At 43.3% G+C, this 23,617-nt stretch overlaps 1 protein-coding gene across 6 annotated transcripts in view; it reads left to right on the forward strand.

Moving 5' to 3' along the window:
- The window catches only part of FTO (FTO alpha-ketoglutarate dependent dioxygenase), a 415,235-nt gene that overhangs the window by 169,805 nt on the left and 221,813 nt on the right, over positions 1 to 23,617 (forward strand). For all 6 annotated transcript variants that reach the window (XM_026494768.4, XM_057314090.1, XM_044382390.3 and 3 more), the window contains exon 7: positions 2,950 to 3,069. In XM_026494768.4, the coding sequence (XP_026350553.1) occupies positions 2,950 to 3,069 (120 nt within the window). The remainder of the gene's footprint in view (positions 1 to 2,949; positions 3,070 to 23,617) is intronic.

Genomic DNA, 23,617 nt, shown 5'->3' on the forward strand with positions numbered 1-23,617 from the left:
GCTTATATGCAGAATCCACACAGCGACTTTTCCTTTCTGATCCCCACAGTTTAGGGAGAAAAAAATAAAAATAACTTTTTTTGCTTGGTTGTGGTTTTTTTTCTTTTCTTTTCTTTTTCTTTTTTCTTTTTTTTTTTTTTGTAACTCAAACTCTGAATCAGGGGGCTGAAAATCTTTTTTGCTTCCGTAATTAATTTTACGAAAGCAGCCAATGGCTTCTCTTGGCAGTGGGGGACGTGGTGAGGGTGACATTTGCTTAAAATCCTGTCCTGTTTTTTGCCCATGACACTGAAAACGAAAACGTCAGGTTCTGGAGTTGAGTAAAATGCATGCCAGTGGATTTGATGCCCAGAAAGGTTGTCATCTCCTGGACAGTACTTCAGCTCATGAATAAACCTCTGCTGGGAGTAAGTCCTCAGTGTTGAACTTTACTGACTGGCCTCGGTGGGAGGGGGGTGGGCATGAAATGACATGGATGTTAAAACTTCTCCTGCTAAGAAGACTTTATCAGATTGTGAGGTCCTTGGGGACAACAAGTTCTAGGCCTTGTGGCCTCCTTCGGTTTGCTTTCTTAGCATCTAGCAAGTGCCCGGCATATAGTAGGCTGTTCATTATTAACCCACTAATCCTCGCCACAAACCTATGTGGTTGTTATGTAATGATCTTTATTTACAGGTGACCTAGCCATTTGGCGGTGGAGCCCTTATTCTTCCTCATGGCACCGTCTGCTTCAAATGATAGCTGGGCATCTGAGGAGGAAGAGGAAGTCACCATTTATTACAATGGACAGGGTCTTTCTTTGCTCTCTTGTCTGATAGCAGAGTCTGGAGGTATGTCCCTCACCAGTCTTCTGAGTTTTAATTTACTGAAATCTAGACTCGGGTATACCCTGATGATAGGTTGGATTAACTAATTACATAGGATAATCGATTTTCTTTCCTGGGACACCACGGTGGCCAGGGCTTACATGTTTTGTCCTCATCGATGGAAATAACCAGCCCCAAGATAGGAAAACCTTTTAAAATCTTTTCAGCTCTCCCTGACAATAGGGCATGATACCATGCTGATAGGCTGTTCCTATAGCGTGAACACATTTCACACAAAGTCTCTTAAAAATAACTCGTCTTGTGATAAATAACGTTGTTAAACCTGTATCTTCAGAGAAGTTGAGCTACACTTGTATTCGCTCTCCCTTCAAAGCAGTCGAGTTTACTTCTGTTAACAACTGTCCCTTAATACCACAGGTGAGGTTCAGCAACTATTGTCTTAATATTGTCTACATTCCTTTTTTTTTTTTTTTTTGTTTAAACAGCTTTAACTGAAATCAGTTCTACATGTCAAACAAACATTTAGTTAATGTAAACTGAGACCCTTTCATATGACTGCGTATTCTCAGGTTAGTTACTCGAGCCATTTTCACCATTGTTAAATCTTCACAAGTTGCTTTTGTTTGCCTCATGAAAGTTCAATATGGATAAACACAAAAATTCTTTGTGGTAACAGGTGAAGATTATAACAGTTTGTCTGTATAAGGAACACGATTACCTTAGCAAAGTCAGATGACCCAACATTAAGCTGTGAAAGCTCTACATTTCTTTAGAGGGCAGAGGTAAAAAGAGTTTGGGGGATGAATAGAGTTGGACTTCGACAGTACGACTTGATTTTTTTCAAGTTGAAGATGAGTTTTCAAAGATGTGGGAAGTGGATAGAAAACAGTTTCTTACCCTTCCAAAGCTTTACTCAGCCTCTCATCTACGTAACATTGGGATTGTTTCAGTTGCAAGGGACAGAAAACCCAGCCTGAATTGGCTTAAGTAGAAAAGGCTTCAGGAACAGCTTGGTCAAGAGCCACATGCTATCACCAGCACCTGGTTTTTATCTTTTTATCTTGCAGTTGCTTCCTACTTTGTTGTCTCCATTTTCCCCATTTGGTGGGGAAATGGTTGTGGAATACTCTTCCTCAGTCTTCTCAGTGCTCAGACTTACTGTGATTGAATGTATGGTGATTGCCCCCATACCCGATTCTGGGACTAGAGAAATGTGGTGGGCTGATTGGCTAACACTTGGGTGGCACACTCCACCCCAGGTATTGGGGCTGCAGCTCTCCCCAGACCACATGGACTGGGTCTGGGGAAGGGGTCAGTTACCAGCCACATAGTGGGGTTTTGCTAGAATAGAAGGAGGAATGCTAAGTTGGCAAATAATAACCATAATAATAACCATAGTAGGTTCATAGGAAGGAGAAGCAATTATTAATGTCTTCGCTATTCTTTCTACCTATTGTCATGTGCCCTGAGTTGAAAGGTAGCAATTTGAATGGCTGTAGCTTTAATATACACCCCCAACAATTAACTTTGTATTATTTCGTTATAAGGACAAGGATTCTCACCAGCTCCTCTTGGCCCATGGTAAATTCGTCATTGATTTTTAAATCTAAGAAACTTGAAATTGCTATCTCTTAATACGTGTCTATGTTTTGCTCTAAATACTGGTCTTTAATAAGGACGTTTAATAAAAACCGCTTCTGATTATATCTTCTCGATCACACATAGTGCAGGCTGCTGTATACTTTAGGATCTCAGTATTTGTGTTTTGTTTTGCTTTTTTTGGTAAAATTTATTTTTACTAATTAATTTTTTTTCAGGATTTGTTGATGGACATACAGTTTCCTCACGTCTGACTAATAAAGGTGATGGAAAACCCCTCCCCAGCCCAAGCTGGGTTGTCTCGCTAAGAGGACCTCAGTTTTAAGGCTGCTCTTTTCTTGGCTTTGCACAAATGCTCTGGAGACTCCAGGTTATATTGGAAACTGGTTAGGCTGAGCTTTTCTCACCTTTTCTCACCCTGTGGCAACGAAATGACTGGAGGGGAATCGAGTGACGACATTATTGTCTTTGATTGTCCCCCATGAGGGCATTAAAACAACTGCCTTCTCCTTATGGTCCTCAGGTCGAGTTCGAGTGGCTGAGACAGTATTGGTTTCAAGGCAATCGATACAGAAAATGCACTGATTGGTGGTGTCAACCCATAACCCAACTGGAAGACCTGTGGAAGAAGATGGAAGGCATGGTAAGTACATGAGGTCCAGGACTGTAGTTTCTGGGGGGCTCTGCTGTGTAACTACTGTGCTGCCGAGTTTGCATCGGCAAGTCCATCATCATTATCCTGAACTAGTGAGTCAGGTAACTCTCGGTAAGGAACAGCCCGCATTTTGTCCATACGAGCTCAGTGGAGTTCCGTGAGTATTTTATCGAGTATTTCCAACGTACAAGGCACCATGCTGGACACGTGCTAGGAAGTGACGCGGTGGGAACAACAGTGCAGCAGTAAGATGTAAAATTCATTTGCATTTTCAGACTCACCAGGCACCTTTCTAAGGCTTTTCCCCTTATTAACTGCTAAAATTCATACAACAGCCCTACGAAGTGTAGAAACTCTTATGAGTCTTAATTTATAGATGTGAAAACTGAGACATTGAGAAATTAAGTGCCTCGCCCAAGGTCACAGAGCAAGTGGCTGAGCACGATCGAGACCCAGGCAGTCTGGCTCTATGACTTGTGCTCTTAAGCGCTACATTCAGTTTAATAAGGAGAGAAACATGAATGTAGCCAGGTGTTACATTAGCTAAAATGAAAGCCTGTAATAGAGATTAAAAAAAAAAAAAATCACAGTCCAGAGGAGGGAGTATTAAATTCAGAGCACTGGACCCGGACTGTCGTGAAACAGCAGATGTGGCTTTTTAGGGACTTAGGATGGGGAGGAGTAGGGCCAGATAGGGCACTTGGAGAGGAACATCAGGCTCCAGGAAGTGCACTAACAAGATTGCAAGTGGGGAAGGACAGCCCGCCCGGAGCAAGGAGTCGGGGGACAGAGTCGGAAGTGTAGCTGGAAGGCGAGTTGAGGCCACTTGCAAGTTTTGAATTAAGTCTTAATTTAAACAATAGTAATAATAGCACTCTTATGTGATGCTTATGAAGTACCAGGCACTATTCTGAATGTTTTATATATAACTTATTTAACTTTTATGACAACCTCATAAAGTAGGTATGATGGTTCTCTATTTCATAAACCAGGAGACTGAACCACAAAAGGTTTACATAACTTCCTCAAGATCGTACAGGCCCTAAAGTGGCGAAATGGGATTTGAACTCAGGAAGGCTGGCCGTAGGGTCATGCCCTTCACTACCTCGCTGTTCTGCCTGGAAACCATTGCCTTTAGAACGTAGTGGAAAAGTGATAAAAGCCTGCCAAACTAGAGGCAGTACCACTGCACAGACTGGGAAATGTGCTGGAAACGGCGAACTGGTCTGCAAAAATGCATAGCTGGTGCTCACCGCTGTTTTATAATAATGACACTATCAAGTCACAACCCTGAAGGGGTCTTAGTTTGGAAGTCTAGGTCAGAATCCGGAAGTCCTTGCTTTCCAGACATCTCCTCAGATCTTTAAATCATGCCTTTTCATGGATATATGTCTGAGGAAGGAATGTTATAATCCTCCTTTTATTGTACTAATAGTATCACAAAAATGGATTCCTCCAAAGACCTGAGTCTCAGTATAAAACTGAGCATTGTAAAACTGAGTTGGAGGTAATGAAAAGTCCATGCCTTAATCTCCTTAGTTGGTTCTGTTCCTAGAATTAGCCTGTGTGGAGTGTGCTCCGTTTTATGGGATGTGTATATAAAGGCAGTTTCAGTTTCAGGGAATTTTTTACTGTGTTATTCTGGTTTTGTCCATTTACATATGAGTTAGAAGAACCTCTTTCTTTGCCAGACTTGGACTCTAAGACATCAGGTTGACTTTGGGATTGTAATTGGACAACTCCACAGATTAGAAAATTTGAATCAGCAAATGAATAAGAAAGGAACTCATTGATTTTGTAAAAAAAAAAAAAAAAAAATTCTTTGCATTTTTTTTTGTTCAAGATTTTGTTTTTTTCCTTCTTCTAAAGAGTAGTCTTCGGTGTTGTGGGTTTACTGATTGTATTCCTTATGAATTCATTTAAAAGCTTTAGCTATAATTTTTTTTTAAATTGGGCCATGGCCCATCGATTAGATGGAATATCTTCTGTTTACTTTATGACTCTTGTGTAAAAAATACCAAGAAGAGCAACCTTGGGAACGCTCCAGAGCGAGTTTCCTTGCAGTTGGTGTGACATTACTGGGTGTTCTGAGTGAAGTCAATGGCCCCGGTGTCTCTGCTCAGCCAGCCTCAGGCTGATCATTATCAGCAGAGTGAAGGCTTGGGCCAAGATAAAAGGGATGATACTTCTAAATTAAATTTAAGCACGGCTTCAAGCCTTTTTAAATGACTTTTTAACAAATTCATAATAATTTATTTTTGCTATTGGAAGAGACAGGAGATACTAATCACTGGGGAAGGCTATGGTTCTGTGGCTCCTAATGTTAGCGCAGTGCCATCTGGTATGTGCTTACTGGGGGTGGACCTGGCACTGGCCGCCTCGAGTTCCTGCTTTGTAGCAGCCCACCTCACATGTTTGCAGTTGCAAGCAGTAGGGGGCAATGTTGAGCCGCCAGTTGGAGGCCTCAAGATGCTGGCCTTTCAGGAAAATGCATACAAATGTACCATTAACTGTCAAGAATTATCCCTGTTGCTTCAAGTTAGCTGTAATCTCCAAGATTCCATAACACAGGAAATCAGTTGTGGGTTAACAAATTCAACAGCAATTTAACATAAAAAGTGCAGTGTTTGGTGCACATTTGGATTCTATAGAATTAGACTAATCTGAACAGCATTTCTGAATGTACTCGCTTTGCTTCCAGGGAATATATTACTCAAAATTACTATCCTTTTAGACAAATGATTCTTCTTTATCTCTGTGCCTTTTTTTTTTTTTTTAAATTGTAAAATCATGTGCGTGCTGTGGAAAGACTTCTCTAATTAACGTATTTTGTCTGTTGTGCAGCATAGCATCGATCTCTTTCTCTTTTGGTGAAAACAAAACAAAACAAAAAACCTCAGGCAGTATGTACATTACTTTTCACCTTTTGCTTATGAGTAAAGCAACCTCTGACGGCCCTTGTACCAGGGAAGACACTGGTGTTGTGATTTCTCTCTGTCTTCTCTGTGGTTTTTTTTTTTTTTTTCCCCCCACTTCGTGGTTGGAAGGTGTCGTCTTAGGTTGGATACAGAAGAATGGAAAATGAGCTTTGAAATCACGTTTCTTCCCTTAATGGTAATTGCTTCACATGTCATAACCAGTCACATATTTCAGAAAGTTTAGTCCGTTGCGTCTGAAACTCCCCCAGCCTCTACTTCCATTCTCTGTTCCAGCAAGTACTATTTTTATCACACTGTTTATTCTCACCATCCCCAAGGATGGTTTTACTCTGTGCTTGCTCTTGTGATGTAAATGTTAAACCTTATATTTGAATGACATTCTGATAAAATATCACGTTTTCCCTGAATATGACCTCATGAATTTATGAGCCATTAAGCCCAAAGCAGCACAACCCTTTCGTATAACTCAAGAATTTAGCCTTGCGTTTTCCTCTCATCTTTGCTCCCTGTTCAGGATGGTAGTATAACCCTGGAACGCTATTCAGATATTTGTATTTTATTTTATTTTCTTGAAGCAACCCACCACCTCACAACCAAGATTAGTGTATTATGAGGCGACTCTTCAGGATAAGAGAGAGTTACCATTTGAAAGAAACTGTACAAGCTTTGCTTTCTGGGTAAAGAGAAATATGAAAAGCCGAAGTCTCCTGTGAGGTGAGGAAGTCTTGCTGTAGCCAGAGATTCAATGGATAGGCCATTTGTCTCTCAGGGTCTGGTATCGCACTTTGCAAAACTGACATTTATTTTACCTATAAAAATGTTTTAACACCATCAAATTCACAGTGATACGGAAAAGAATACTAGGTGTGATGTCCTCTAAATTGATGACATTTATTCATTTCCCTTTGACCTTAAAAAACAAAAGGTCAATTTAGTATAATCCAGTGGAAATATTCTAGAATAATTTCCAGAGTAAACGTTTTCAGAAGTACTGATGATTGATATACTGGAGAGAAATTTCTTCATGCTTTTTTTTTTTTTTTTAATTTTTTAAAATTTTTATTGCTTCTTTCTCTTAGAAGAGAAGAGTAGAATCCTGATCACTTTGAATGTTTTGAATTGCATTTCCCGTCTTGACAGTTCTTCGTGCTGGGATAGCAGTGCGTTCATATGGCAGTTGGCCTTCATAACCTTTATTGACTTTAGTGGGAAGGAGCCAAGACTGGATCATTTTAATGTATCCGTTTTGAAACAGTGTAAAACACAACATATAATTATGTTAGGTAAGCTATAGGCTGCGTTAACTTCTACCCATTTATGTTAAAATTTGGCAGAGGAGAGCAGAGAGATGTGGAAAACGAGTAGGTGTTTTATTTAATTCTGTTACCAGTTTCTTGTTGTTAAAAGTTTTAAGAGAGAAATGTACTTACGAATGTAAAGGTTGTCCTTTACAAGTTAGTTATAATAGGTTAATTTCGAGATGAGTCATGCGTTTTTCCTTGTCATTTTGGCCTGTGAAAATCATCTGGGAGCGCTCATGCCAGGAGCCTGTCCACTGCTGTCTGGTGGAGCCTTTCCTAGTATGGGTTACGCAGTCGTAGGCAGTGATTGAGCTGAGGTGCAGTTTGTTTGGTTTTGGAGAGATTAATGAAGCTATCATCACAGTGCTTTAGATTAAATTCTTTGTAACTGAATAGAGGAACAAGGCTGCTTTTTCATCCCGTGAAATATATACTGAGTATTCCAGTATTGGCTATTCTGTTACAGTTCAATTAGCCAAGTTCATTTTAAACTTTCTTCTAGGATTAAAGATTGGGGGGGGGGGTATGAGGAAAAAAGGGATAGAAATATTAATTTTCTGCCCATGTTAATAGTGAAGTCACCAACTTATATACGTGTGTGTAAACATATGTGTGTGTATAAATATCTCCCCTTTAGTATCATTGTGTATACTGAATTACATTTGCAAACATAATCCTCTCTTCCATTTTTCGGAATTAGCATCGCTGATACAGGAGCAGAATATCTTACAGTAATTTAGGATTTGGTGTGAGATGTCCGGTGGTTTTAAATTAAAATTTAAGTTCCCTTCTCCCTTTTTTGACCGGTACAGTGCTGAGTGGCTCAGGATAAGCACAGATTGGAGGCAGGTAAACAGTCACAAGCACCCAGTAATTCAAATTATGTACACAGACACTGAGTTTGGGGACCTCTATATTTAGCTTTGGAAATTGGGGGGGGGAAGGAAAAAAAAGTCACTTTTCAGCTACAGTGGCTAAAAATCCTTGGCTCACGGTTTTTATTATCTTAAACGTGTTCACCGAAGGTCGGTGCTTTTCACCCTCCTCCCTCCCCAGCCCCCCACCGCTGTTCCCCACAGCCCAGCTGCATTGTTCTATTAAGAGTAAAATATCTGAGGGGAAATTGTACGTGTAATTTAGCAATGAATTTCTAACAGGTTTTGATTCCTTCTTTGATTGCCTTCTGGATTTCTCTCAGAGTTTTCCAGTTTTTCCCTTAGTCGCTGCAGACTTAGTAATGAATTAAAAAAAAAAAAAAGCATTGTGTATCCTGTCTTTTTGGGGGAAAAAATTTACAATTCCAAGAGAATTCAGGCTTAAGCTTGAGAAACAGAATGTGCATCGAAAGCACAAAGGACTATGTTTATGATTCTCTTTGAAGTGTTTTTGCAACTGGATAAGGAAAATTTTAGAAACCGTCTGATAGTGTTCAGGGTAAATACTTAAACCCCTTTAGAGAATTTCACACACAGATACTGTGCAGCAGAAAAAAGGGATACTTATGTTTCTTAAAGCTGCTACAGCCTACAGCTTTGTACTTAAAGACAGAGGTGTTGAATAGAATTCTACTGAGGATACATCCAGCGACAATATCTCCAGGAACATCAGAGCAAACCAGTGGGTAGGACTTTCTGTTTTTAACCCTTACATGAGCTGTATGAGACTTGAGCTTTATTGGTACCAAGTACTAGGATGTGCCTGTTACATCCCAGGAATGTTAAGAGGATCGTTCAGGTGCCTCTACTCTGCACACAAGAGGAACAAGGCTAACGAAGCCTAAAACAGTGAGGCAGAGGGACGGGAGCTGGGAAACTCCAAGGACGAGCCTTGCCATCTCTCTCAACTCTCGTTAGCACGCGCGGAGAAAACCTGAAATAAACAGCCACCGTTCTCTTTTAGCCTTGGTTCCATAGGCTTGGGCTACATTTCGCTAGCCTTTGTTAAATACACACACACACGTACACACACACGTACACACATGCACACGTGCATGATTCACACATGTTCTATTTTCTTGTCCAATAGACAAATGTGGTTGTTTTAAATAATTTTAAGCACAGCAGATTTCAGATTGATGCAGAGGTGTGGAGATCCTGCTTCTTTCCCCCGGGGGTGCTCTGGTAGCCTTGGCTGCGGCATTTCTTTTGGATTCCTTTGGCTAGCCGACCATCATAGCATTTCAGATGTGAATCAGAACCCTGGGTGCCAGATCGGGGTGTCAGTAATTTCCATTTTTTCCTGGCAAAGTTTTAACCTAAAACAATTGGATACCTTATTTCCTCTAGTTCTTTTGGAGGGTGGCCGAGGTGGGGAGTGGGGCATTAAATTCAGCTCTAGTCTGTCATTTATCTTATTAGAAAGACCTTTGAGATATTCTAGGAGTCTCTGTCCAGCAGGCCTACAGTTTTGAAAGGAAAGCAGGATTTCCAAAGGATGTGAGCCAGTTGTTGGGAACGGTATCAAGATTAGAGGATCTTTTTTTCCCCAAGTTGGTTAATGAATGGTCCCTAAAACTGTTACTTTCTGAAGAAAATTGTTACGATGATCAAATGAAAAACTACGTGAGATATAATGTACTGTACACATGCAAGGCATCACCACGAGTGATTTTATTTTTTTTTAAAGGATCTTATTTATTTATTTGAGATAGAGAGCAGGAGCAGGGGGAGGGGCAGAGGGAGAAACAGACTCCCTGCTGAGCGCGGAGCCCGATGTGGGGCTTGATCCCAGGATCCTAAGAACATGACCTGAGCTGAAGGCAGATGCTTAACTGACTGAGCCACCCAGGTGCCCCGCCATTAGTGATTTTAAAAGCAAGTGTAGACAGTCCTCAGTTTAGGACCCTTACTTAGAGGCCATTTGACCTAGTGCCCCTTAGTGACAGCGTCCCTCCCCTCTTCTCATTTCCCTTCCTCCAGAACCGGGGTCATTCCTGGAGCTAGAGGGACTCAATGAATTGGAGCCCAGTGCTACTCTGGTAATGTTTCTACCCCACTGTGGGCTGAATACTTTGGGAAGCTGGGCTGAGAATCTTTCCATATTTTTCAAAAGTGTCTCTATGGAGAAATGTGCTCCCAGTGCCAAAATCTGACTTACCAGAGAGCTCTGGGAACACATTAAGTCGGCTCTTCCGTGCATTAAGGGTAACATAACCATGATCCTGCTCTCTTTTCATTGACATCTGCAAAAGAATGACCTTTTTTTAAACTAAGGGAAACTTGATATGTTGCTTTTTCAGTATTCCTGAAAGTATCTCTGTGATCATTTATAGATGATGTTTTTAACACCATCTTTTCCCCTAACACATAAATTATAATTGACTTTTTTTGTATTTCCTCTACATGACCTCAGCCCATCTGGAACCACCTGTGACGATCTCATTTGTAAATTTTTCCTTGATGTGTATAAAAATCTCAGATAACCTCCAACTTGTTTCTGATTGATTGACAAAATTAGCCTTCAAATAAAAATCTGGATTACTATGGCAATACTCAAAATTAATTTCTACTGTTCCAGTCATGTCTGCTTTGGTTACAAAGACTTGGAACAGGTGGTAGCTTGATAATATATATCCCTTTACTTAAGTATTATTAATTTAAATGAGCAATTATGTAATACCCAGAATAATGCATCAGCTCTTTAACAGATGTTGGGGGATCAAGAGGGCTTGTATTTTATTTAATGTCAAAAACTTTTCATGCAGTTAATAGTGAATTTTTTAACGGATGGAAATGGTGGGATATTCCATGCCTATTATAAATTAATATTATCTGTTAATATTATCTGGGTACTGGGGTCTGATGTCTTGGAGACCTGAATAGTGGTTGGGCACGGTGGGCCGTGTTTAGCTATTTAGTAATATCTCAAATTTAACATACCTCAAACCAAACTCTTGATTCCCATAATCTCCATGTCTTTCTCACAGGATCACACAATTCAGTAATTTGTATTGTCCAGTTACTCAGCCTATAACCTTGGAGTTCTCTTGATTTATCTCTTGATTTATCAGTGAATCCTATTAACTCTGTTTTCAAAATATTCATCATCTGGCCGCCCTTCACCACCCCCTGTGCTACCACTTTGGTAAAGAGCCACCATCATTTGTCAAAATAGCCTCCTTGCTTCTCCCACCCGACACCCACCCCTGTGAGAGTGTTCCTTTATTTTTTAAAAAGATTTTATTTATTTATTTGTCAGAGAGAGAGAGCGAGCACAGGCAGAAGGAGAAGCAGACTCCCGCTGAGCAGGGAGCCTAATGTGGGACTTGATCCCAGGACCCTGGGATCATGACCTGAGCCAAAGGCAGACGCTTAACTGACTGAGCCACCCAGGTGTCCCTAGAGAGTGTTCCTTTAAAATATAAGTCTGGTATTTCACTCCCCAACCCAAAATTAGCATCACGTGCAGACATCCCACTTCCTTGCAACGAGCCTAGAGCACTACAAGGTCTGTCCACCCCCACTCCGACCCCCCAGAACATGATTTCTCCTCCCTCGCAGTCCCCCACTTGCCCTCCTACTGTCTTTAGAACATGGCCGGCTTCTTCCTTCCATTTCACGGCCTTTGCATTTGCTGTCGCCTCCATCTAGAATATTCTTCCTTCTGTTACTCTGCATGACTCACTCCCTCACTTCATGCAGGTCTCTCTGCTCGTGTCACTCCTTGGAGAGAGTTCCTTATGATAGAGAGTGCCTTGCCCTGTTCTACTTCCTATTGCTCTCCACCATTCGCCATGGTACTTGTGTATTGTCTGCCTCTAGCTAGTATAATAATCCCTCTGAGAGCTGGACTTTGTCTCATTCACTGTAATTTCCCCAGCTCCTGGAAGAGTGTCTGGTACATTGTAGGTACCCCGACACTTGTTGAAGAACCGAATTGATGTGAGGTCAGCGTTCCCGCCCAGCCATTTCCTCCTACTCACATTAAACAGCGTGGCCTTTAGTAAATTCTTTTTAACTCTGTACATTTCTCTAAAATGTCAGGTCCTGCTTAACAGGAATATTATGGGGTTAGTTTTATTTTTAAACAAACGTAACCCTCCCAACAATACCCCCAAACACCTTTAACATTTAAAAAATAATAATACCTAGAGCACAGAGGATACCTGAGAAGGTCCTGTTTCATGCCTTTGGCATTTACACTGAGAAGATTGAGCAGTCACTGGCAAACAACTTATGCAAATATGAAAAAAAATTTCTTTTAAATGTGAAACATAAGTAGCTTATTAGCAGTGCTGCTAAAACTTAGAATCGTCGTGTTTTTTATTTAATTTTAGATTTTCCTGTTCTTGGAAAACTTAATAGAGTAAAATTGTCAAAAAATTAAATGAGTTCCCCAACAAAGCTTGGACTTTTTATTACTAATTTCCAAAAGTTATATAGGGAAAGCAGTGTATACTGGACAGGTTTTGGGCACAGAACTAGGGAAATCTCTGAGGAGTAAACTGACTTCCGCTAGACAAGCTGAAAACTGATTAAAATATTTATCATCCTTTGGGTATGCAATAGCTTTTGATGATGGAAGGCATATTAATATTCATCTTGGCTGCTTGTCTACACTTCAGACAGATCCCAGGAAAGGATGTTCAGATGACCAGTTTCTTTCCTCACCAGGAGTCCTTGAGCCCAGTACAGCTTGGAACCAAGGAATGCCTTGTGATGTGATTGAGCCTTTCCTCTGGGGGCTGGGGCTGGGGGAATACAAACCAGGAGAGACCTCTGGGCTGGAAAGCTTTAAAGGATTACTGCTTTCTCACAGGAAGTCTTTTGCTAGAACAAAGGGAAAAGTTTGGTTGTAATTTTACAAGCAGCAGAACTGCTGTTGCAGAGTCCACGAGGCAGCCCCGGCTCCTTGGGTGAAGTGAGGGGATCGAGGCCTTACAAAGGGTTTTGGTGTGCATGCCTCTGGAAGCTGAAGATTCCCCACTCCTTTCCCCTACATTTGTTAAGGAAGAAGGAGAGAAATCAGTAGTGTGCACTGCTGACCCCAAGGTCTTCTGACTGGCTGTTCTGGAGTGTTCCATCTCTCTTTTGTCCTGAGACAGAGTGAATATATATGGTGTCCTCCTAGCCAGGCATAAGGAACACAAGGTGGCCTTCTGGCGTTCTCGGGATCTGTCTTTAAAATGTTGTGTGTGTGTGTGTGTGTGTGTGTGTTTCCCCTTTGATGGGAAAAATAATCTGGCTTAATTAGTTTAGTTAGTTAGGCAGTGTTGTTTTCTGTCTAGGTTAGAATAGCCTTGATTCTATTTTGGGGCGGGGGGCGGGGAGCAGCAATAAGAACTCTGAAAGAAACTGACCTCCTTATGGAGTGGTCTGCAAAGCCTGGAAATTGAGTAGAATAGTCTCATAAAAAAGGCTATTGTGCTAAGACACTTAGTTTCTGTCTTCAAAACATTCACATCCACCCCTTTTGCATTTTTGTTTTTGTTATTCCACACTGAGATCTTTGTATGGAAAAGTACTTTAAAATTATTGGGACCACAATGATATTTGCAACCTATTTTAATAGAGCGGCATCAGAATAGAAATATTCATTTTTCATTCTAGTCATTTCCTCATTCATCTGCTCCACTTGGTGCAGATAAGTATGAAGTTCTACAAAAAGCCAGGACTTCTGTCTCCCAGGTTGATAAGGCGCGAGGCAGTAAGTAATTCAGAGGAAGAGAAATCAAAGGGGAGAGTGGATTCTGACGTAGGCCTTTGGGAATACGAGGGATTTTGATAGATGGAGATGGGTGGAGGATATTCAGAGATTCTAGAAGCAGAGACATCCTAGTGGGAAAACAGAATCTGCTCACAGACTTGATTAGACTGGATGGAGTGTGGTTTGCGTGAGTCCAGTAGTGAGAGATAAGATGAGGAAGATTAGCAAGGACCCTTTTCTAATGCATTTCACTGCAGGGTACAGTGCTTTCACCCCTTGATGACTGCCCTCCTCTCATAGTCTTGGAAAGCCAAGTGCTAATCGTGTGCAACTATAAAGAAAATAAAATCTGTCTTACTACCTTTTATCAGCATAGGGGAAACAAGTCAAAATTCTATCATTTGCCCTAAAGTTTCAAGACCTATCTGCATCCTAAATACGGCAAATAAGCAACACTGTCCATTTTCAGAAGGAGAATTACAAATGAGTTGATTTATTGTCCTACCAAGGTCTTTTTTTATTTTCCCCTCACAAATTGAATATCAGCCTAATAATTTTGGATTTCGGTCAGAGGCAGGTCTTTCCATGTGTGACCCATTTCTGATTCTCTTCCTTGTTTAGGTGTCTCTCATGTTATTTATTCATTTATTTTTTGCATATGGGAATTGAGGTCCAGAGGAAGGGACAGCTCCACTGCCTCCTGGAGAGGTGACAGTTTTGAGGACTTAAGTACTTGCATAAAAGTATTTTGAAATACAGCCGAAGTGTCATTCACAAGTTGTTTGACTTGGTTCGGGATAGTGGGTGTGGCAATCTATCCTTTCCACCGCTGAAATCGAGTGGTTTCTTTCCCACGCATACCTCCCCAGTCTTTGGCTGATGGCGCCACGTTCGTGCTTGGACACCCCATGCCGCCCTGTGTTTGCCGTCGCGTTTTGGCTTGTCAGTCACACCACTTGAAAGACGGGGTCAGTGTTCGCAGTGGAAATGGTGGCGCTTCCCTCCAGGCTCTCCCACCTCGATGTACAGAGTTCTGCTAGACTCGCCTTCTTTTCCTCTGTGTGATGTTACTATTTCCCAGTGACGGGTTTTATTACTTTTTAAGGCACAAGGCGTTAATTCTCAAGTGACTAATCACTCTGTGACTTTGTTCATCAGACGGGGGCTTCTGCAGGATTGTCTCAGCTTTGATTCTGCTCAGGAATCCGAGGTCTGAAGTGAACTTAGAGGCCACCATCTCTCCTTACATATTGGTGAGATGAAGAAACGATATTATGGGGCTACTGTTTCATTTTACTAAAGAGCCTTCTGAGAGTCACACCCAAGTGACGCTTCCCTAGAGAACCGAATGGGCTTCGTGCTTTTTCAAATGCTATCTCCTTGATATCTCTTGGTATCTCTTCATTCCTCACAATGCCAAGAGAAAGTGGTAGCAGTGAGGCAGTCAGATTTGTCATTGCTTCATTTCTTTCAAGGCCTGGAACCTTTCCCCCATGCTCTTTATGTACCAACTCTACTGGGGTGCTCACCCTGCGAGGCCTGGACAAGCTGAGGCCCAGCTGGCGTGGAATCTTGCAGTGTCAGAATGAGAAGGGAGCCAAGAGACGAGCATCCCATTCTCTTCCTTTTGGAAAAGGAAGGGCTCAGAAGGTACAGAGGCCCATCTGGGGGCAACAGAGCCAAATGCTAGTGGACCTAGAGCCCAGATTTCCCAGTTCCCAGTTGAGCATTTGCCACCATTCCTGAGCCTCCCAAGTGGCCATGCCTTCTCTTCCCTAGTGCGTCTACCAACTTTCAGCTGGATGCAGGTAGCAAAATACAATGACATGAATGTGCTCTGGACCCTTCTCTTTGCCTTGTGGTTGGGCCTGGCCGATCAAACTTCGGCTCCTTTGTATCGAGGTGGACCTACTGTTTTTGCCTGGCCACCATCTGTTTTTCCTTCTCTGACCACATCTGGATGTTGCACCACGGACCCACTTTCTTCAGTGGCTCCAAGTAGAAGTGTATCGCCTTTGTCTGGCTACCTCATGAGCGTGTGGTGAGCTCTTTCAAGACTGTTTGCTGACGCCTGCACATGGTGCAGAATTCAACAAGTACAAAAAGCATATGAATAGTGCAAAGTCTTTCTCCCCACTCATTCCCCCAGCCACCCTTTTCCCTTCCGTGGAGCCCAGCACCCTTCATGATGTTTTCTGTACCTTTCCAGAGACATTCTATATTCTTACAAACTTTTACGTGTTGTTTTCTCAAATGAATAACGTTCTCACAGATCTTTCCATATTTGTACATTCTTTCAAACGACTGCCTGGTTTTTCATTGTGAGGTTTCATAATTTCTTTAACCAGGTCCCTCCTGTCTTCTGTCTTCTGCTTTCCCAAATAATGTTGAAATGAATATCGTAATCCGTAAGATTTGCACGTATACCATCTACAGTAGTATCTAAGAGCAGAATTGCTGGATCAAAGGATATGTGTATTTTTAGTTTGAAGAGGGACAATTTGCCTTCCATAGTTTGGAGCCGAGTTTGTGTGTGCATGCATGTGCGTGTTTGTGTATATGTGTGTATGTATACATATATGTAGAGTTTATGTGACATAGGGTTTGTTTTCCCTACATCCTCACTGGTGCAGTCTATTGACAGACTTTTTGCAGCTGTGACTGGTGAAGACTGGTGTCTTGTAGTTTTCATTTGCATTTCTCTCCTTCCTGCTTTGCAGATGAGGAGACTGAAGCTCAGAGAGATTAAGTGACTTTGCCCAGGTCAGAGAAGCAGTGAGTAGCAGAGCTGGGGTTTGCAGTTAGCAGAGGCAGTCCGGCTCCAGAGTGCTCTCTTCATCACCAGAATCTAAGCGAAAGCTCCATTCTGTTACTTGCAGCCAAAGACTTCTGATAGAAGTAGAGGTTCACTAGCAAGGAGTGCTCAGATTTCCTTGGCAGGTAATTGTGGGGAAGTTGTGCTCTTTCACCAGGGAGTTGTGTGCCAAGTCAGCTGAATCAGGCCAGGTGATCAGAGCCGCTGCCCTGACATCCAGTGACGTTATCACGTGGTGGAACTGCATTCCAGACAGGAAGTACGTGCCCCTTTACCCTGCCGAGACTTCAGGCTCTGTGCTATAGCTGTTTGTGTCAATGGAACGCGAAAGAGGGACTCCTTACTTACATGGAAACATGGCACATTGCCTGATTTACTGTTTAAAGTTAGGGTCTCATTGGATTCTATTCAGGACTGAGTTTCTGTTGTTGAGTTGTGAGATGCTGAGCCTCCTTGGCCTGTCTGGCTCGCTTTCATTCTCCCTCCACCTGTCAGTCTTCAGCAGGTCGTTTCAACAGTGCTCATTGATTGTTCAGGGCCTTTTTCTGCTTGGCTCCAGAAAGGTGGGTTGAAGTCCTTAGCCTGCACCTATAGTTCCTAGATGAAAGTTTATTTCCAGAAGTCTTTGGAGAGGACTGAGATTATTTGGGGAGTGGTGAGAATTCTATTTTCAGGTAAAGGAGAGGATGAAGAGTGGTCTCAGGAGGGGTGGAGAACTTTCCTTCGACCCCCTCAGTAAAGCCTGTTGGTAATCCATGAGTCTCAGGAGCTGGGTGGGGGCCCCTCCACTGCTCTGGGCCCCCACTGGGTCTCACCTCTTGCTGTGTTGTGAAGTCAGCTTCTGTCACTGGCTGTGTCACCAAGTCATTTCAGTTTGAGCCCCCATCACCTTTGACGTCCACAAGCTTAGGTATTTTTGGGTTAAGAGCTTGAGCTGTCAAGTGAGTCAGACTAGGGTTCAAGCCCTGGCTCCATCACTTAGCTGTGTGTGCTACTGGGCAGTCACTCTGGGAATCTCAGGTATCCCCATCTGTAAAATGGGATTAATGAAAGTGCCTCCCTTAGGGGATCATTGTGAGATTTGCCCGAAGTGATACACGCAGCATTTTATGCATTGCCTGGCGTATTTTTAGAATTACTGATTTGAATCTCTCCTCTGTTCATTCCTCCTGCCATCTGCCAGTTCCCTGTCTCCTACCTCTCACCTGATGCGTTCCTGTAGCTCTCTGAAACCCCCATCTCAGCTTACGTTACGCTTACGCATAACCTGGGCTTCCCATTCAGGCCTCTGTTCAAAAGTCATCTCAGAGTGGCTCTTTCTGTATCGTTTTACCCTGCTTTATTTTTCCTCAGAGCACTTACTAATACGAATTTATGTCTTTTTTTTTTTTTAAAAGATTTTATTTATTTATTCGACAGAGATAGAGACAGCCAGCGAGAGAGGGAACACAAGCAGGGGGAGTGGGAGAGGAAGAAGCAGGCTCCCAGCGGAGGAGCCTGATGTGGGGCTCGATCCCATAACGCCGGGATCACGCCCTGAGCCGAAGGCAGACGCTTAACCGCTGTGCCACCCAGGCGCCCCAATACGAATTTATGTCTTATATCATGTTCCTCTGTTTCCTGCACTAGAGTGTCAGCACCTTGCGGACAGGGACTTTGTCTTGTCTGACTGCTGCATTCTCGTGCTCAGGGTCAGAACCCAACACGGATTTGTTGGGCGCGGAGACACAAGTGCTTTATGGGTACAGGCTTCCTCTGAGGTGCCTCGTTTTACGCCGCTGCTGCCCTGTACACGGTATTTGTTGATGGCCCACCGTCCCTTCTTCTTGGTTTTATCTGTTTTGCAGACTGCCTTGTTTAAAGCTGGTCGGTAATTATCCATTACCGACTGCAGAAACCTTATCTTTTCAGCTGCATTAGAGGCATTCAGCATTAGGATGTACGTAAGCAATCCTTATGCAACGTTTTAAAGTCGTGAGCACTGTCTGCCGGGATTTTGCTTCAGTAGCTGTAGCTTTCAATCTTGGCTACGCGTCTGAATCATCCAGGATTCATTTTGTAAATATATCATGTAGGCTCCACCTCCAGGGATACGGATTTAATTGGTCTAAGCTGTGGCTCCTGGTTGATTTCAAGGTATTGCCAAGTTGCCGTATGTTTAACAAGCCTCACAGGTGAGTCTGACGTGTGTTCAGGATTGAGAGCCCCTGTTCAACAGGTGTCTGACCTCGTACCAAATTAGCTTGATTGTGTAGATGAACACGTGAACGTATTAGTAAGTCGGCGGGAAAGTGGTCTTACTTTAACCAGCACCGATGTACCTGCTGTGGTTCCTAAATTCAGTGGTGGACTCAAAAGGGAAATAGCCACATTTATAGTTCATATATAAGGTGGAAGATGATGTTGATAGAAGATATAAACATAACTGAAAGTTTGGAAGATGCTGGTAGACATCTGAATGGATGGGATCTCAGAAGGCTTTCTGATTGGCAGGGACTTTTGAGTTGAGTCTTATAGAATGGGCAGAATTCTGGCGGGTGAAGACTGGGATGGGAAGAGATTCCTGTGGCGGGAACAGTGTGTGTAGTGTAGAGGTGGAGACATGCAGGCTGTATTCAAGGCCCCTACAGTGGGGCTGGCAGTCCCTCAAAGCTAGTCTCCTTCTAGAGTTCTCTGTCTCAGGAAGTGGAACCACCACCCACTTATCTCTTCATGCCAGAAGTCAAGGAATCGTCCTTGAAACGCCCCTGTTCCCACCTCACATGATCCAGTCTGAGAACTTTTATCCCTAAAATATCTCCTGCGTCTGTCCACTTCTGTTCATGTCTGCTGCTATGAGTCTAGTCCCAAGACACCACCCTCACACCCCTGGGCTGTTGCAGTAGCTTGCCGTCTAGGTTTCTGTATTCTTCACACAGCAGCCAGGGCAATGTTTTCAAATGCAGATCTAATCGTGCCCCCTCCCTGTGTAAACCCATTCATAGGTTCCAGTTGCTGTTATGATAAAGTCTGCAATATTTTATCTTCGGTCCACCTCTCCTGCCTTACGTCCCCTCCAGTCTCTTCACTGTCCACATTCCTTGCCATACTGGCATTTTCTCGATGAATCCAGCACAGTTGCTCCCTTCTTCAAGGACTTTGCACACGTTTCCTCTTCTTCAAATATCCTCTCCCACCAAAGCATATATAGATATATAGATTATTTCTACTGATTTTTCAGATCTCACCTCAACTTGCCACTTCCTCAGAAAAGCCTCCCTTGCCTTGTCTGACTAGGTCACGTCCTTATGCTATATTTCCCTATTATTACCCTCGTGAAAGCCATGTTCGGCTCACTGGCTGGAGGCGATAAGTATTTATGGCAGATAAAACTTGGGAGCACTTATCTGTCTCATGGAGATCCAGTGTTGCTAGAGACGTTAAAATAGCTGAAGTGATTTTGGATAGTTAATTTATGAATCTCATTAACCATCCCTTGACAAAGAACGGGGAATGGTTGATCACGTTGTAAAGTAGAAAGTGAATAGCCATGCTGTTTCTTTGTCTGAATTCCTCCCAGTCATTGGACAAGCCAGTTCCACAGTATTAATTTGAGTACTGTTATCTGTGGTAAGACAACCCTCATCAGATTTTCCTTGTGGGAGGCAAGTCTAAAATGTACAACCATCCCATGGAAGCCTTACGATGCATCCAGTGCCCAGCTCTTAACGGATTGTGAGCAAATGAGTGAATCGGTAAGGATAAGCCATCTTGGGTGGAGCCCCGTTACACCCTCTCTCACACTGCTCTCCTAATTGCAGTGTCTTCGAAATGTCATTCACTGTAGACTTCAAGAAAGGCTAGGATGCCTGGGGTGGTCATATTTTTTTCCCCTTGCTAGATAGAGGCAACCCTGGGAACCTTGGCCACCGTCCCATCAGAAAGGTCAGGAGCCATCGTCCTTGTTACTGCCACATGCTTGTCTGGGCTGGGAGTCACGTGACAAATCAGGAACTCTCAAGGGCTTGTATATTTTGGCATGTGGGAGCCCCACGGAATCTGGACAGTGGTCTCAGAAGAGTCATTTAGATGCCATTCTTTCTCACTCTTCTTGTGTTGATGCCCAGAATCTCTATCTAGCTTGGAGGGACCAGGAAGTTTTGTGGCCCAGGGTCCCCTTGGCACATGTACGAGAACCCTCATGCTGACTGAGCTGGCATCTCCTGGTGAGAAGTGATTTGTTGTCCTGATTAGAATGTAAACACTTGCTGAAGTTGAGTTTTGTCTCGCATGTGAGTTTTATTATAGCCTTCTGTGTTCATAAACATGTCTCGGGCATGAGGGAGAAATGTGATAACCTTCAAGCCCTTGAGAGCGGATCCATTGGTTTTCTGTATTGGCCGAAGTTAAGATAACTTCGCTTCCTCCTCTAAGAATCCCAGAGCCCTCTTGCTCTGACCAGCTGGCCTGGATGGTGCCCAGACTGCCGTTTCGTGATTGCTCCATTCTCTTCTAGTAGAGTTCATGAAGTCTTTTGACAAAGTACGTTTCATACTCCGTTGGCATCTAGTAGACGGGCTCAGAGTCCAGGTGGGGCTTCAGTCCAGTTTGACAAACAGTTATTGAAATTTTATTTTATTATTTTTTGAAAAGATTTCATGTGTCAAGAATTGGAGAAAACCAAGAGTTGCTATAGCGGTAGAGCTGAACATGCCTGTGAGGAGATAGGCACACATACATGTAAGGCCTGATGAGGGATGTGGAACGAGAGGTAGAAACAAAATGTTGCAAGTGTGCCCCAGAGAATGTAAGTCCGGCTGAGAAACCTGGAGAAGCCTTCATGGTGGTGGAAGTGCCTGTTGTTGTTGTTGTTACTCTTGTTGTTGTCGTTGAGGTGCCTTGAAGAGTGAACTGACTTTCAGTAGGCAGAGTTTTCACAGGTGAAGAAGAGGGATGGAGCCCATGTCAGGCAGGGCCAACAGGAGACACAAGGACACGGCTCCAGAGAATACTAGGGCACGTTGGCAGAAACGATATAATACCTTGTAACCTGCTGTGCTTCAGGTCCCTGTTTGGGGTGAAATGGAAGATGGGGGATAGGCACCTAGGAATCAGAGAACAAGTGGAAAGGGGAGAATGGAATCAACTCAAGAAGGGCCTTGAATGATAGGCTTAGAAATTTGGCCGATAATCTGGAGATCGTGGTCGCAGTTGGAGTCAAAGACTTTGCATAGCGAGGCAGGGGCAGTCAAGACCCATTTCCAGAATTGTACCTGGTGGCACATAGATCATAGAGAGGAGAGGCTGGGGCCACAAAGACCTGTTACAAATATTCTGAGGAGAAATAATGAGGTGCTGAGCCAGGGCAGTAATGACGGGAAGAAAAGAGAGAGCTGAACTCCAGAGTTTTGTTTTTAAAGAGGGATGTCCAACTTCACCATCCTTCAGAGGGTGCAGCTGAGAGGTGAGGGAGAGCTCACAGTCAGTTTCACAGATCAATCTGGTCATAGTTACTAGCCGGATGATGCTACCATTTGCCAAGCTAAGAGGAGGAAGTCGGAGGGCATATTGAGTGGAGCATCTAAGAAGATCTGGAAATAGTGGTGCGGAGCTTGGTAGAGCCGTCAGAGCCAAAGTGTAGATTTGGGAGTTGGATTCAGGTCCTCAGGAGGCATTCCCTCTGGGCCGACCACGTGCTGGGCCGTGTCGTGCCCTGTGTGGATTTGTGCCACAAGCATCTAACACATGGCCGTCATCTCCAGAGTGACAATATTCGAAGAAATCGGAGTGTGTGAGAGAGAACGTAGGTTCGAGAGTAAGGAGCACGCAGGGCCGAGGGTGGGATGACCTCGGACAAGTACAGGAGAGCCAGGGAAACAACCCGAGATGTCAGTCAGAGAGGTTGGAAGAAAACTGGGAGTTGGTGGGACTGAGGGAGATTACCAGTGTCAAACCCCGCAGAGAAGTTGGCAGAGTCAAGAACAGCCCTCCTGGTGCATTCAGCCTGGAAAGAATCTCGGCTGAATGGTAAGGGCGGAAGGACAGGGCGGGAGAAGCTAAGCGAATCCATCTCTACATGTCTGTGGTCTGAGCTGAGAGGAAGTTTTCAGAGCAGTTCTGTCTGTCAGGGGTGTTTATAGAGCAACCGGAGGTGCGTGAGAAGAAGCACATTTAAGCCAGATGGGGGTGTTGCTGTCAGCTTTCTCCTGACTTCTCCAGAAACCGGCCTGTAGACATTCAGTTGCCCGGTAGCTGACTCCAGAAAGGCTGACCTGCAGCTGTAAACATTTTAATTTGCAAAACCTTTGTTGTATTAAATCACAAATGGGAGGCAATTTAGCAGTGCATCTCCAAAATTGCACTGGGCGCTGGCTGTGGTTTTGCAATTTATGTTGAAAACTAAAATTGAATTCTTGTGGCATAAAAACAGATTGTTGATTTTGTGATTAATTTGGCCTCTAAGGCCAGGGAAACTGGTAATGCTGTATATCAGTTCTAAAGTTGTGGTAGTATTTGTGGAGCAAAATGAAAAATCAATATCATAAGTACGGGATAGCTCTCTTAAAATCCAGGGTGTGTTTTGTTGCAAATTGCATGGCAGAAGCGAACCCCCAAAGGGACAACCATATCTTCATTATTGCACAAGTGTGCGTCTGTTGCAGAAAAGCCACGGAAAATGGTTGGGCGTTTTTTATAGTGTCAGCGGGGGTACAAGGAGAAGGATCAAATCGTTAACAGTTTTGAGTAAAACCTCACTTAGAGTTATGCGTGTCCTCAGGCAACCTCAAGCCATAACCTCCAGAAGGGTGGTGTGGTCGGAAGCTGGGGGACCTGGGTGATGCTTCAGCCTCCGCCGA

The sequence above is a fragment of the Ursus arctos genome, unplaced genomic scaffold (genome assembly GCF_023065955.2).
Source record: "Ursus arctos isolate Adak ecotype North America unplaced genomic scaffold, UrsArc2.0 scaffold_19, whole genome shotgun sequence".
Lineage (NCBI taxonomy): Eukaryota > Metazoa > Chordata > Mammalia > Carnivora > Ursidae > Ursus > Ursus arctos.